At 39.4% G+C, this 15,550-nt stretch overlaps 1 protein-coding gene across 2 annotated transcripts in view; it reads left to right on the top strand.

Moving 5' to 3' along the window:
• LOC134651058 (inactive rhomboid protein 2) overlaps window positions 1–15,550 on the top strand; it is a 195,150-nt gene that overhangs the window by 167,806 nt on the left and 11,794 nt on the right. For both annotated transcript variants that reach the window (XM_063506043.1, XM_063506041.1), the window contains exons 4-6: window positions 3,501–3,655; window positions 10,765–10,929; window positions 15,237–15,450. In XM_063506043.1, the coding sequence (XP_063362113.1) occupies window positions 3,501–3,655; window positions 10,765–10,929; window positions 15,237–15,450 (534 nt within the window). The remainder of the gene's footprint in view (window positions 1–3,500; window positions 3,656–10,764; window positions 10,930–15,236; window positions 15,451–15,550) is intronic.

The following is a 15,550-nucleotide window of genomic DNA, read 5'->3' as shown; positions in this document are numbered from 1 at the left end:
TACAAATTTAAAGCTGGAAGCTAAATAAATACAACGCTTTCAGGGTGCCTAGCCAACGTGCCAAGATACGCTCCGGAGCGAAGGAATCGCAACTGTCTCTGTCCAACGAATATAGACAAGTGATAGAGAGAGGTAGGTACGTTACGCTACGGAGCGTTAACGATTGGCACGTTGGCTAGGTTAGGTTAGGTTAGAATAGAAAATATCTCATTTTTGGTTGTTAGTATAGATAACTATTGCAGTAATATCAATAATTATTTATCAATAAGGAGTTACAACATATACTTAGGGAGTATACTTCTCTTACTCCAATTGCTATGGTAGCTATTAAGAGAATATTTATGTACCTGAAGAGAATATGTATGAGATTGTATTTTGCATGAACTATCTAGTGACCATTTTTACTGCTCTTTAGTGTAATATACGTTAACTAGTGCGGAGAAGCATGAAGGTTGTCTTACCAACTCGGCTTTTTACAGATATCTTATTAATTGATTTTTAAAGTAATTAAACATGAAAATAAACAGTTACTATTAGTTTCGCCTAGCTTAATAAGTTCAGGAGGTGAGGGGTGTTTGTGTTAGAGCTAACGCAGGTACTCTTACAGGTATGTTGGGCTAATACCGGACGATTTTGGGACTAATTAAGAGACCTAACGAAAAAAAAAATTTTCTTGACATCAGTAAGTGATACATTCTAGAAATGGGGTGCAATTCGTTAAATAATAACCATAGTTTAGGCCTGAATATTGGTAACTTTCAATATTCAACGGTTTCAGTTTTGTACCAGTGTAAAGATGAGACAACTTATTTTTCGAGGGTAACGATGAATTTGTCATCACGGGTTAAGATCGGATGGCGAAAAAAACCCACTTCTAATGCTCAGATAATAAGGTATTCAAAAGTATACATCCGATGTTTAACCTCCTCCAACGTATATAAATTGCAGCCATGAATAACTAGAAACTTAAAAGTTCTCATCAAATGTTTAATTTTTTGTATTTTTGCATGCGATCTTGACCCACACGCGAAAATGAATGAATCACAAAAATAACCACAGTTTTAGCACAATACGCGACAAAAATTACAGGGCGAAGACCGGATGGCCAGAAAAATGACCAAAATTACCTCGGTCTCTTTAATGGCGCGTAGCACATGTCCGACATCACTGAGTGGGGTAGGGGCACTGGCAGCCGACGCGCATTGAATTGGCGCCTTGCACCTTGTTGTCGAAATTAAGAAATAAAGCCTACTTTGGCGGTAATTAATTTCGTACGGTCTTAACCCGCATCCGTTATTACCCCAACATACCTTACACTGCGATTGGCTGTCGGTCAAGTTGAAATTTTAATTGATTTGTGAACTGAACCATAGAATAGTATGCATAGAGCGTTGATTATGTAAATTTGGTCATTAATCCTTTCATCCAAATCAATTTAGTCACTTTGTTTACATTTTAATATTCAATGGCTCGTCACTGCTTTCATGGTGTATTAATTCGGAGGCCCTTAATGGAATGAAAATGTAATTGTTATAACGTATAGCTTTAGTAAAATGGAACGGCTATTAAAAACTTTGTAAGATCCGAGTTCATAAAATGAAACCCTTCGTGTTAGGCGCTATATTTAACTGCCTTGTTACTATAAGGATTATTGTCTTGAAATCTTGTTGAATTTCAAGGCGTTTGTCAAGATTTAGACCATCTATTGCCACATTTCCGAGCAGTGGAGTGAAAATCAGTTTTCTTTTCCTAAGTTTAATTTCCTCCCATATACAGTCCCTTTTTCTCTTGGTATATTTTGTTCACAGGATTATTTATAATTATGCCAAGAACGGTATTCAAAAACCTGACACATCTTGATCCTTTATGGAGCAAAATGTATGCTAAAAACGCAAGGCACAGGTCAAGTTCTTTCGTGGTCTGTCCTTAATGTGAAGTCAATAGTACATTAAATTTAATGTGTTGTACCATTACCGTGATTCCGTAAAACTTTCTAGCAAGGTACTTTAAAATTAATGACCGCCTCCTACATTTTTACATGCACTCGCCTCCTAACCTGACCCCAATATTTTTTATTCAGTAGGCCTTAAATATATGGCGGAAGAATTAGGCTACCATATTTCCGAGCAATAAATTATAAAAGCGATGTCTTTTGGGATCGGCGCCGCTGTTACGGCATCGTAAATAATGGGCCAAGATGCTCGGTGCCGTGTCAGTGATATTTCGGATGGAACTTTACCAGCGAAAAATACTAGTACTTTCGGAGGAGTTTGATCCGGATATATAGGTAGGCAGGTATATGAATATGTATATTATAGGTATTGTATAGAAAATCCAAAAGATGCAAAAATGCATTCTTAATATATTTTAGCACTGGTAGATTCTCATCATGTCGTAACTAAAGTGATACAATATTTTACGTACCTATTGGGACCGTGCACGATGGCAGCGCCGCCTAGCGTTCGCAACGTGGTCGGCGCTGTCAAATAACGAGCGCAACAAAATAAAGATTATTCCTTAAAAATATTTACTATAATATACTTAACAATGTGTTATATTATTCGGTCAATTTTCTTCGTTGTTGTTTCGTTACAAATTCAATGAAAACATGTATGTTTCGCTATGTTTTGATGACTTACTTAGTGATCCTCATCCTGGGGATACGTACGATGCTTGCAATTATAAAAACTTTGACCTTTTTCACAGGTTTTAATCAACATATTTTGTGTTAAAAATGTATGTTCTCCCGCTTTAGGCACAATGTCTGTTGTGACACTTGTGACAGACGACAGATAACCCTACGTGCCAAAAGTGTGCTTTTGACGGGCTTTCAATAACTAATATTACATTCACTTAATGTTGGTACACTGTATTAGCCATACTATTTTATTAACATACAAGAAAAACTCTTGTGTTGACATAGACTAGATAAAATGTTTAGCCATTACGTTGTTAAGCCTGGAATAGTACTATATGATATAAAAGGCTAATATCTAGCTCGGCGTTGAAAATATATAAAAATTAATATTACTGTTTCGTCCAGTATTATTGCAGTTTACCACACAATAGCTATCGTTACCCATTTTTATCGTAAGTGTGATTATAAAGCTAAAATAACTGAGAAGTATGGGAATTGACAGAAACAAAGTAACCAAACTTGTCAGTATTGGCCACATCAAGCGCTGCGATCGTTTCGGCTTCCCCTACCAGGTGCTTTGCACGGAGCGAATAGGGTTTGCAATCCGGATCCGGAATGTATGAAATTATCCGGATCTGGATCCGGATCCGCGGATCATCCCATACATTTCGGATCCGTCGTGCAAACCCTACGTACCTACATTATGAGCGAATGTTACTGTTCCTCGTAGTTGCGTAATTTTTTTTGGTAAAGTAGGGGTCACGACGCGTACCCCGCATAGCCAATATTAGCTTTCTAGTGGCGGGATGTTTTGGATGTCCTACAAAATAAATAAGTATTTAAGTGACTATTTTATTCCCAGGCGGTGACGCGGCGATCGCGGCAGTCGTCGTCGGCGCAGTGGTCGCGATCCTTTCGCAGCAGCGCGCCGCATGAGGAGGGCGACGTAGATGACGTGTTCTTCGCTGCGCCGACCTCTGTTGCGCACCACGACGATGAGATTGACGGAGTAAAGAGGTAAACTATTGTAGTGCTAGGTGACGTAGCTGTCGCGGCAATTTCGGAGCAGCGCGCCGCTCGAGGAAGGCGACGTAGATGACGTGTTCTTCGCTGCGCCGACCTCTGTTGCGCACCACGACGATGAGATTGACGGAGTAAAGAGGTAAACTATTGTAGTGCTATGTGACGTAGCGGTCGCGGCAATTTCGGAGCAGCGCGCCGCACGAGGAGGGCGACGTAGATGACGTGTTCTTCGCTGCGCCGACCTCTGTTGCGCATCACGGCGATGAGATTGACGGAGTAAAGAGGTAAACTATTGTATTGCTATGTGACGTAGCGGTCGCGGCAATTTCGGAGCAGCGCGCTGTAGGAGGAGGCCAGCGTAGACGTATTCTTTGCTACGCCGACCTCTGTTGCGCACCATGACGATGAGATTGACGGAGTAAAGAGGTAAACTATTGTAGTGCTAGGTAACGTAGCGGTCGCGGCAATTTCGGAGCAGCGCGCCGCACGAGGAGGGCGACGTAGATGACGTGTTCTTCGCTGCGCCGACCTCTGTTGCGCACCACGATGATGAGATTGACGGAGTAAAGAGGTAAACTATTGTAGTGCTAGGTGACGTAGCGGTCGCGGCAATTTCGGAGCAGCGCGCCGCACAAGGAGGGCGGCGTAGATCACGTGTTCTTAGCTGCGCCGACCTCTGTTGCGCACCACGACGATGAGATTGACGGAGTCTTTACTCCGTCAATCTCATCATACCTCTTTAGGTAAACTATTGTAGTTCTAGGGTGACGTAGCGGTCGTGGCAATTTCGGAGCAGCGCGCCGCACGAGGAGGGCAGCGTAGACGATGTGTTCTTCGCTGCGCCGACCTCTGTTGCGCACCACGATGATGAGATTGACGGAGTAAAGAGGTAAACTATTGTAGTGCTAGGTGACGTAGCTGTCGCGGCAATTTCGAAGCAGCGCGCTGTACGAGGAGGCCAGCGTAGACGTGTTCTTTGCTGCGCCGACCTCTGTTGCGCATCATGACGATGAGATTGACGGAGTAAAGAGGTAAACTATTCTAGTGCTAGGTGACGTAGCGGTCGCGGCAATTTCGGAGCAGCGCGTCGCACGAGGAGGGTGGCGTAAACGATGTGTTCCTCGCTGCGCCGACCTCTGTTGCGCACCACGACGATGAGTTTCACGGAGTAAAGAGGTAAACTATTGTAGTGCTATGTGACGTAGCGTTCGTGGCAATTTCGGAGCAGCGCGCTGTACGAAGAGGCCAGCGTAGACGTGTTCTTTGCTGCGCCGACCTCTGTTGCCCATCACGACGATGAGATTGACGGAGTAAAGAGGTAAACTATTGTAGTGCTATGTGACGTAGCGGTCGTGGCAATTTCGGAGTAGCGCGCCGCACGAGGAGGGCGGCGTAGATGACGTGTTCCTCGCCGACCTCTGTTGCGCACCACGGCGACGAGATCGACGGAGCAAATAAGTACCTAAACTATAGGGCCTATAAGGGGGTGGAGTGTGTAGCTACACCTGTTAAGCACCTAGCCTAGTCTGAAAATTTGTTGCTATGCGACTAATACAGTGGTTCTTAACCTTTTCAGTCCGGTCACCCCATGACTAACTACGGAACCTGATTTTACCCCTCCTCCCAATGGTAATAAAAAATTAAAACGTGTACGTTTGTTGTATTGTTAAATTAGGTTAGCTTATTACCCCCGTAAAATACCAGTTTTGCCCCCACGGGGGTAATTACCCCAGGTTAGGAACCACTGGACTAATAGATAGGTAAATATTTATATAACTACCCGTTTAAAAAATATATATATATATTATATTCCATTACTTATATTATTTCCATTTATATTTGCTCGAGACTTGTAAGATGAGACCACCATCACCACTTATTTACGCTAGCCCGACAGAGCTCTTTAAGCGGATTATCTCCCAACGAGTTTGCTAGCTTTTAAGCAACATTCGTCTTATGTAACTTTGAATCGTCACATTTTTCAGTTTTGACGCTGGGTATTTAATACGATTGGTGCCAGTAATCTACAATTAAAGTAAGGGTCGCTAACACGAATACCAGCGGCATGTTGCTATCGGTAAATTCCACTGTGCGAGCGGGATAGCAATATAATTATTGCGTTTAAAAATGCACCATACAAAAAGCGCGCGGCTTGTGACGTCACAGCTGCCCCTGTATGAAAATAATCATGGAAATAAGTTTTACAGTACATATGGGGCTACTTTTCCGTACTAGTGCGTAATATAGCACTTTTCGTGCGTATATGTCGAGACTTTAAAGTGCCATATGTACTGTAAAACGTTGTTCGATACACGTGCGAATAGGTAATTCGCAACTCGTGTCGATTTAAAACACTCCCTTCGGTCGTGTTTTAAGTTATCGCCACTCATTTCGAATTTCCTCTTTTTCGCACTTGTATCGAAAATAACTATTTCGTGTCAATCTTTAAAAAATGTTACAAAAAATTGCGGATTTCACATTTTTGCATTAGCTTTGCTTTGTTGGACTTGTTTATTGAACAAACATTATAAAATATTTTTCATGCATGTAACCCATTGGTTTGATACCAATTTGACAAGTAGCCCTTTTAATATGTAGGTACCTAATTTCAAACCAACCATTAAGCTCAAATCTGTAGGTACCACACATAAAGTACAACAAGTCTCAGGGATATAAGCATAGAAAAAAAAATTGTTCGGCTGATAGCTGCGGAACAGAATACCTACCTATATCGTTTCGAGTAGACTGACTCGTCCCTACCTAGTACTTAGAGTAGGTACACAGTTTCAACGGTCTCTTGCTGATTATGTTAATGGAATACGATAATGTTTGTTCAGTTATTCTTATCAAATTGGCTACCGAAAACTAAATACATCAGAAAGTTTCTACATAAGTAGTTAGAAAAAATAAGTGAGAAGCGTCTTTGACTAGCTTAGCTAGCTAATATGAGTAGAACCGAACTTAAAAGCAATTACATAATCGCATTTGTTTTTGCATAGAAATACGCATAGTCTACAAAGGATAGGCAAGAATTTAATTATGCATAAGCAGGGCCGGATTAAGCATGTCGGGGCCTCTAGGCAGTGCAATGCTCGGGGCCCCCTTACAGTCAATTCTACATACATAATGTTCAGTTGTTCAGTACAAGGATGTAAGTTTGCGATTTTAATTTCAATCTTCAGGTGTCAGTTGAGCCGATCCGAACAAGCCGAGCGATGTCTTTTTCGCTCTTATTGCGTAGACATAAAGCTATTTTTCTATCTGTTTTTGCCGATTCCTTTTTGCGTTAAGTGTGGGGAGAGCCCTTTTTTCTCAATAGGTAGTTAAATATTTTGCCAGGCTGAACAGCGATTGTCCGACCATAAGACCATACGCCGAGCCACATGATTAAAATTAACCTAATAATATAGACTTTCCATGTTAAAATGACACTTCATTCACCAGTGAAGCTAGCATGTAGAACAGAGTCAACCTGAAAAGCAGCGAAAAACGCCTCCGAGCGCGAAATTTTTTGTGAAATAATTGTAAAAGCATTTAAAGCATGTTAAAAAGGCCGAGCCGGGCCTAAAAACCCGAAGTTCCCCAGTGAGGCGTGCCTTCATGCGAGGTCAAAGCCGTGTTTCAGGATAAGCTCAGCTAGAGCACAGACGCCAACCAATGTCCATTGTATTAAAAAGCGAGGCCGCAGGCCGAGCTTGGCGCAGCAAGGCCAAAGGCTAAGCTGAAGAAGAGGACATTTCGAAGACAAACCAAAAATTGAGGTAAAAAGTGAGCCTGAAATTCGAGCTCGACATTACAGACTTTAAAAGCTATAAAATAACAATAATTTACGTTCATAATCATCTAATGTTTCTGTGTCTGAGAAACTGATATTGGACATTAGGTATGAGTAGGTACTATAATTTTTTTTTTATGAATTTGGGCTATTTGGAATAAATATTTTTTTTTATGAGCGCGGGGCCGCCGGGGCCCCCTAGTCGAGGCGGGGCCCCCTAGCCGAGGCGGGGCCCATAGGTAGTTGCCTACTCTGCCTTAGGGTTAATCCGGCCCTGTGCATAAGGAACTTCTGGAAAGGCAAGAAACACTCATCTTATTTTATACACAAAAGATCGTTTATTAGTAGAACAGCTCTCTTTGTATATATCAATAGCGTTGTCAGGTGCAAGAAATCGTAAAGTTCCATTGAGATGTTGGCAGTATGTGGAAAGATAAGGAATAGTTACGTAAAGCGTTTTGAATAGCCATTCCTCCGCCCACCGAAGGATGAGCAAGGCCGAGCCATATTGATTTCCTTGCAAGATACTTCAAACGCGGCGCATACTTGACACATGATTGAACGACCGTTAACTATTAATCAAAATCGCTCCCCGAATTTCGCAAATGCCAAAAAGTATACTAACAACCGATTGTTTAAACCACGAAACTAGTTTGACAGAGGTTATGAAGTGTTCCCCACGCAACGTACTGAGTAACTTAGCGGGGCCAAGTTTGCGCAAGTTTGGCCCATAATCGCGCTCGAGCCGAGTCAAACTTGGCTAATAACGCCATGTTGCTTTAACTTGACAGAATAATTAGCTCCTCGTTCCTTATAATTTATAAATAGACTTAGATTATCATCTTATAACTGAAATGTGTTTAGCATAAAGCCGAAAGTTTTTGATCCTTACTTAATTAGGAGGCAGAATTTATTGTGACTATAAGAAAATATTTTCATGAACTTACCTATTTAATAATTTTCTTTGATCTAGATGAGTAAAATTCTCCGCTGTAATGCCTTAAAGAAGCTTTTAGGCGCGATTAGGGTTACCAGATACAAATTTAGAATTTCCTGACAAAATTCCTGATTTCCGAATATTTTTCCTGACATTCATATTTTTCACGACGACTTCTCTAGCCGTTAGCGATGTATATGTATGCTTGATTAAAGATTTGTTAATTAATAATTATGAAGTTATTGATAAGTTGAGTGGATCTCATTTATTATTTTTTTACAATGTTTTTGATTAATTGATTAATTTAAGTAAATAAAAAGGTACTTTATAATAAAGTCTATCAATTCAAGTTTAAATTCGATTAAATTCGAAAGTCTATCAATTCAAAAAATTCCTGACATTTTCGTGTTCCGTCCCCATTCCTGACAAAAGACCAAAATTCCTGACATGCCAGGAAAGTTCCTGTCATCTGGTAACCCTAGGCGCGATAGCTAACATTTGTCTTGTGACGTCATAATGCTAATGTCAGCAAATGTTTCACTCAGCATTAATTCTAACTACTGTTTTATAGTCAAAGTAGTTTTCAATTTACTAGTATATCGATTACGTAACAAAAAATGGTTTTGATATTATTTTTGTATTGCTTTGTCTAAAAATTTTTTTTTTTATTAAACAGTAAATTTAATAGTCACCAAGGTATTTTGTGAAGACTAAATTTCACTTTACAAGAAAGTTAGTTTTAACTAGGGAAAACGCGTTTTTACTTAAAACGTTTGTTATTACGATTCTGCTCGTTGAGTTTACATGTAACACGAGTCTTATGCGTAACGTGAGTTGTATGAGAATCATATATGTTACGTTCGTACATCATTTATGTATATGTTTACCATATTACATTTTTGTTGTCACTATGTGCCACAAATTTATACTGAAACTGTATTTTTAAATCCCAAAGTACATACAGTGATTTAAGCAAAAGCTAGATTACAGTTTGGTAACAGATAAGTTAAAGTCAATTAATTATATTATATCAGTTTAATTAAATGGCTAGAATGTAACATGTTCCATTTCCAATCATTTTACCCAAATCTTTGTGACATGGGTCTGTAAAATAGGAGATTTAATCTTATAGTTTCGTATCGGACACCGCCGGACACTGCCTCGCCTGCCTTTTACGTTGGGTTGAGCATCCACCGAGGATGAGCGTACAGCGAAGTGAGTAGACGGATTAATGGATTTATCATTACTCAAAGCTAAGCTACTGGCCATCACTGGTGAATGCACACCCTTATACGTTATTGTACTAGTATTTTTGTGCTGTTATTTACAGAAGCTACTTCGTTGTTTACATTATTTATTAGGCTCGGGAGACTCTGAATTAAAGAGCTCAGGTGGCGGTCGGGTTTCCTATCTGATTTTTATTTCAGTTTTACATAAATTTACCACTATGTTGTAGCAATGTTGCATATTTAATATAAATATCATTTATTATAGATACACTTTCTGGCATGTGCAGAACTTTGTTAAGTACCTACTATAAATTTAACCTTTGATGAATTCCACCGAGTATCAAAAAAATACAAAGGTAGTTAGGTTAGGAGCGTGATGGGCACCTTTGCATCTGGAAGGGCGCGGGACGAGTTGTTTGACTGAGTTGTGGCCTTGCTGAGTTTAGTTTTAATTTAGTTTATAGTTAATTTTAATGTATTTTTAAAGTGTTGATTTCGGATTTGTTTTGTTCTGTCTGTACCTAATTTATGTTTTTTACGCCAAAGGTAGTTTAAAATTGATAACCTAATAAATTGGTACCTAGTTTAAATATTACAAGTAAAGCATCTGTCCATGGTTTGTATTTCTTTAGCTTATTAAATAATTACAGCTGGTATCTAAAGGCCAGACAACACCGGGTATGCATACTACGCATAGTCCAGCTCTCTGCATATGTATACCTACTTACGCCATATTTATTACGAGAATCCACGCAATGTAAGCGATGTACAGCCACCACGCTTGTTACGCCATTTACGGTCCTGTCAAGTTCAGTGTCAGTGTCAAGTTGGTTGTTCCATACTTACGCTATGGAATGTTCAATTTAGCTAGAACCTTAAATGGCGTAACAATCACGGAGCGTGACTGTACTACTACTGCGAAAGGGGCTGAAGACATATCCGGTGGGTCCGCGTATTGTGCCTTAAGCCTCCTAGCGGGAGTACAAAAAATCTTATACCCATTTATGATTACTTATTCTTGTGCAATAAAGATTAAAATAAATATGTGTCAACCTTGTTGAAAAAAAAACTCGCTTATAACCAGTCAGCTCGGCCCTATGATTCTAGGTTTTCGTTTATATTGTTAATAAGTTCCAATGTTTGATGTTAAGTATTGTTACAGCGCTCGATCGCCTCTGAGTTCCGGAGGCGTGGAGTACCGACGGCCGGAGCGGAGCGTGTCGTGGGGCGCGGGCGGCGCGCGCATCCACACTCCGATGCTTGAGCCGTTGGCAGATAACTCCAATCGAAGGCAGTTCGGCATGGGCGTCGTTGGACGATTTTTCAGGTAACCCTACAAATACTCTGTCAGGCCAATTCGAAGCACACTGACATCAATATGCCTTAGGACCACCCCACATCTAGCGTCTTTCGAGCGTCGGCGTCTACAACTCTATGGCCGCTGCTCGACGCAACGTCGACGCAACTGCGCAGCGACGTCATTTTCCATAGCGCTGACCAGACGCCGACGCTCGAAAGACGCTAGACGTGGGGAGGTTCTTAGCGCTCCATCGCCGCAAAGATCCGATGACGTAGAGAACTGGCAGCCGGAGCGAAAAGCGCCGTAAAGTGCAGGTTGCGCGCGTATTCAACTATTCAAGTCCAAGCTAGAGTGACTGGTCGACAAATTGTACCTAATTGAAGGCATTTTGACATGGGCGTCGGTAGACGGTTTTCAGATGACTTTGGCATTTCTTATGTTAACGGTAACTACCTTAGGCTTAGGTTATAATCAGCTGAAGACAACTGCTTAACCTAACCTTGGCCAGTCGGCGTAGGTATTTTTTGGCTAAATGTTCGTTCGAGCGAACAATATGTAGGTAAATAATCATTCAATAATGTCTTTAGTCCGGTAATTAAACTAGTTAATAGTGTATCAGTCATTAATTCATCTATTTGCAATTTAACTTTAATTTCAGAACTTTTTTTAGTGTAAGCCCAGTTTCGTGCTTAGGCGAAAACTCTCATTTAATTTTGATACAACAAATTAATCTTATTTTAATTGCCCTTTCAATGAGTTCGTATATGAATGACCTCAATAAAGTGGTTTTGTCCCATGTATGCAAATAGTAAGAACCTTTCTACGCAAGTAGACTAGTACCTTGATTAGTTTTGTACAAGTTTTCTGTCAATACCAACGAGCAAAGTTGCAAACTTAGTTGTAATTGAATAACAAAGTGAAATTTTCCACTAAACGAAATTACAAATTGCTTTTCACAATTTGTTTGCCTATGTAAAATTTAACTAAACAACTAAAAGCTAATAAGTACTTTAGCATTTACCTATTCAGCTTATTATATCTTAAAAATAGTTTTGGAATAACTTTATGTATTTCTTTGCTAATTAGCCAATTTTTTTTTGTACTGTAATGTAGTACTTAGTTATCTAAGCGTTTGAAATTGGTAACTTACGAGTTGATTGGCAGTCGCATGAATTTATTGTTTTTAAGGCTGCCGTTCTCAATTTTAAAATGAATTATTACCGATTTCAACTATGTACGTACTTCGTGAATGTTACCTATATGAATAAAATAAATATTGTAAAATTGCCGAGACAATCGCGGATTCAAACGATAATTACTCGTACATTTACATTGCAAAGCGAAGGATCGTAAGAGTACCAAAACATTGGTACACGCAGGCTTAGCGCCTACAAGTATGATGGCACAGATGAATAGGCACAGAATGTCCGTTCCATACCACTATCAATCAACTTAGAGATTTTGACAAAATTTAGGTGGTCTGGAGATAGTTGAAAACATAGGAAGTTTTTACCAATCATCATCATTTTCCATTACACACAGACGAAGTCACGAGCAGAAGCTATTAGTAATACCATAAATGCGAAAGTAACCTGTTTGTCTGTTATATCTTTATGCTTATACCGCTGGACCGATTTAGATGAAATTATGTATGGGATAGATTGAGGCCCGGCGAAGGACATAGGGTAGTTTTTATTAGGGTTCCGTACCTACAGAGTAAAAACGGGACCCTATTACTAAGACTCCGCTGTCCGACCGTCCGTCCGTCCGTCCGTCTGTCTGTCTGTCACCTGTGTGTCCGTAATTATTTGCCATTTTTTGCGTAATGGTACGGAACCCTTCGTGCGCGAGTCGGACTCGCACTTGGCCGATTTTATCAATTATCGTCATCATTTCACACATATGAAGTAGCGGGCAAAAGCTATATAGTCATAAATATAGATCATATATACAGATTTCTTCCTCATTTGTAAAAGATCCACTGTAATTGTTACACTGGTGTCGCTGCTCGCGGCGCTCGTGGGCTTAGTGCCGCCAGTGCGTCATTTGTAAAGCTGTTTCCTTAACGACGTGTCACCGCGACACGTACGCGTGACATATCACCCCGCACTACGATTTTCGAGGATCCCTGCGTCTGACTCTAATAAAAGAGCCTGTAATACTCGCGTGAGGCTGAGGATACAAAACATAAATCAATGAATAGATGGATTCAAGGACAAACTGAGGAATTTGGATATTAACTAATAGAATGGTATGGATATGGGTTCTATTAACCTATATTTGACAGCTGTGTGAGACTAAATTTAATTTCACACATTTCTAATAACATATAAAAGGTATTATGTACATACGGTAAAGGTAGCGGAAGCTCTCCATTTTGTTTTAGTTAGGAAAGATTGATTAAAAATAAATTTCGAAATGTTCATCATGTCTCCTCTTAGTACGTATTATACTGAAAACTAGGTAGTATTCAAAATCACGACAGCAATTAAAGGATTGAAGTCCGTGATAAAAAGTAATTTTAGTCGGAACCCGTTTAGGCATTTTTGCGTGAAGCTTGAAGGAGGACCAAACATACAAACTTGCATTTATGATATTAGGTAGTAGAATTTTGTGCAATGTATTTATATATTTACGTTTTTGGATATACGTACTGTGAAAGAGAGCACCTACAAGTATGTAGCGATAATGAAATACATGTCTCTATTTTCAAGACGATTGCTTAATGCTGTATTTAATAAATAAATACTTAAAATCGAATCATTTTTAGTTCAGCTGTGTTTAAGTTAAGTATTGGTTTATCTCTAATTATGTCTGAAAACGCAAATTTAAATACGAAAAATATACATTCACGGTTTTCAATAAAACAACACAGTAACCCTGGCTGGTATAAATCGCCTTTCGTGCGGCTCGTTCAAAACGCATAATTTATGAATAAAAATTCTTGCAAATGATTCATAACTTATGCATGAAAAACTGCACAATGGAACTCAACATTTTAGCTTCTGTTATCCTATTTTCAATTTTATTTACATAGGAATAGCGTCAATTTTACAAATTCCACAATACTCCAACGTAAGTACGTTTTGAATTTTTATGTTATGTAGGGTTTTGAATGAAGTCGCAAAGTTTTCATTTGTGAATTTTCACATGTTTCAAAAGAATATAAAAGAATTACTATGTGGATGGTATACAAATGTAAATATTTTACATATGATAGCAATAGTTCTAGCTCCGATCGTAAGACTTTTTTGGTCATTTTAGTGGTGAACAAACTAAAACAAGTGTTCATGACATAAAATAGTGTAACTTCTGAACGTTTGTAACTCTTGTTTTCTGAATTAAATAACGACTTGGCATTTTCCTGTCTGCTTTTTAAACATGACCCTTGCATGCCCAGAAAATTCCGTGTAAAAGTGTTCTGTAATGGCTTTGGAATTAATAACTCCTGGACATGACATGATGCATGGCTGTATTTATGGCTGCCGTTTATGTACCTTCGGCCGCTAACTCATGTGAATTACAACGAAGAGGACCATGATTTCACCGATATCTATGGGTTATACGATATTCAGTATATTACTGGTAATAGACTTATGGTTAGGATAATGTTTTTTTAATAGGTAATTTTTATCACCATCATCTGAAGATAACCTTTGTATCTTTAGTTCTTCCGTATCCAAAAAAATCACTATATGCCTCAGTTTATTAGTTATGCAGTCAAGTAAAATTCTTGATCACAAAATAACATTTTTCTATATACCTAATATTCATTATCATTTATCGTAGGGTATGGGTAGTACAGTACAGATATACCTCAAGGCATTCTCTATCCACTTAAATGTACCTACGACTAAAGTAGTAAACGTTTATTTACTATTGGTTCAAATTTAGATTATGTTTACACTAAAATATTATTTTATATAAAATATGAACAAACATGTCATTATTTATTTACCTTCCTCAATAACAAAATGCAACATGGTTAAAAATATGAATAATTTAAATTGGCAAATAGGTGTAGGTACTTGAAAAATGAGCAGCTTGCTATCCAGATATAGTTCAGTTATGGAAATATGGTATCGTCTTGGGTCGTCCCATTCGTTTTTCGTCAAGTTCTTAAATTAGACCTATTCTGCTTTCGTCACGCATTCTACATTGAAAGCCACCGACGATCGTGACGAATGTAGAATGGGTGACGAAAGCAGAATAGGACTAATTTAAGAACTTGACCAAAAACGAATGGGACGACCCAAGACGATTCCGGATATATTAACAGTTCTGGTAACACAATCTGATAACCTTATACTCAGCACACCTTTCCCTCATTCCAGACGGTCGCTCCGCAAATCCGTGACGCGGCAAGAGGACGTTGCTCAGCAGCTGGACGAGCTGACAGACTACCGGCCGTACTTCACGTGGTGGGTCAGCACGGTGCAGACGCTGGTGCTGCTGCTGAGCCTGCTGTGCTACGGCTTCGGGCCCGTCGGCTTCGGCCGGCACACGCATTCCGGACAAGTGCTCGTGAAGAGCTTGAGTTTGCAACAGGTGATTATAGTCATTATAAAAAATTTACGAGTCATATTATTATTAATAAAGAATGAGTCTTCTTTTTGAAATATCATTTTTGAAACATGTTATGCATGTA

Source organism: Cydia amplana, chromosome 9 (assembly GCF_948474715.1).
Source record: "Cydia amplana chromosome 9, ilCydAmpl1.1, whole genome shotgun sequence".
Lineage (NCBI taxonomy): Eukaryota > Metazoa > Arthropoda > Insecta > Lepidoptera > Tortricidae > Cydia > Cydia amplana.
Note: the sequence above shows the minus strand (reverse complement) of the source record. Positions and strands in the feature narration are given on the sequence as shown.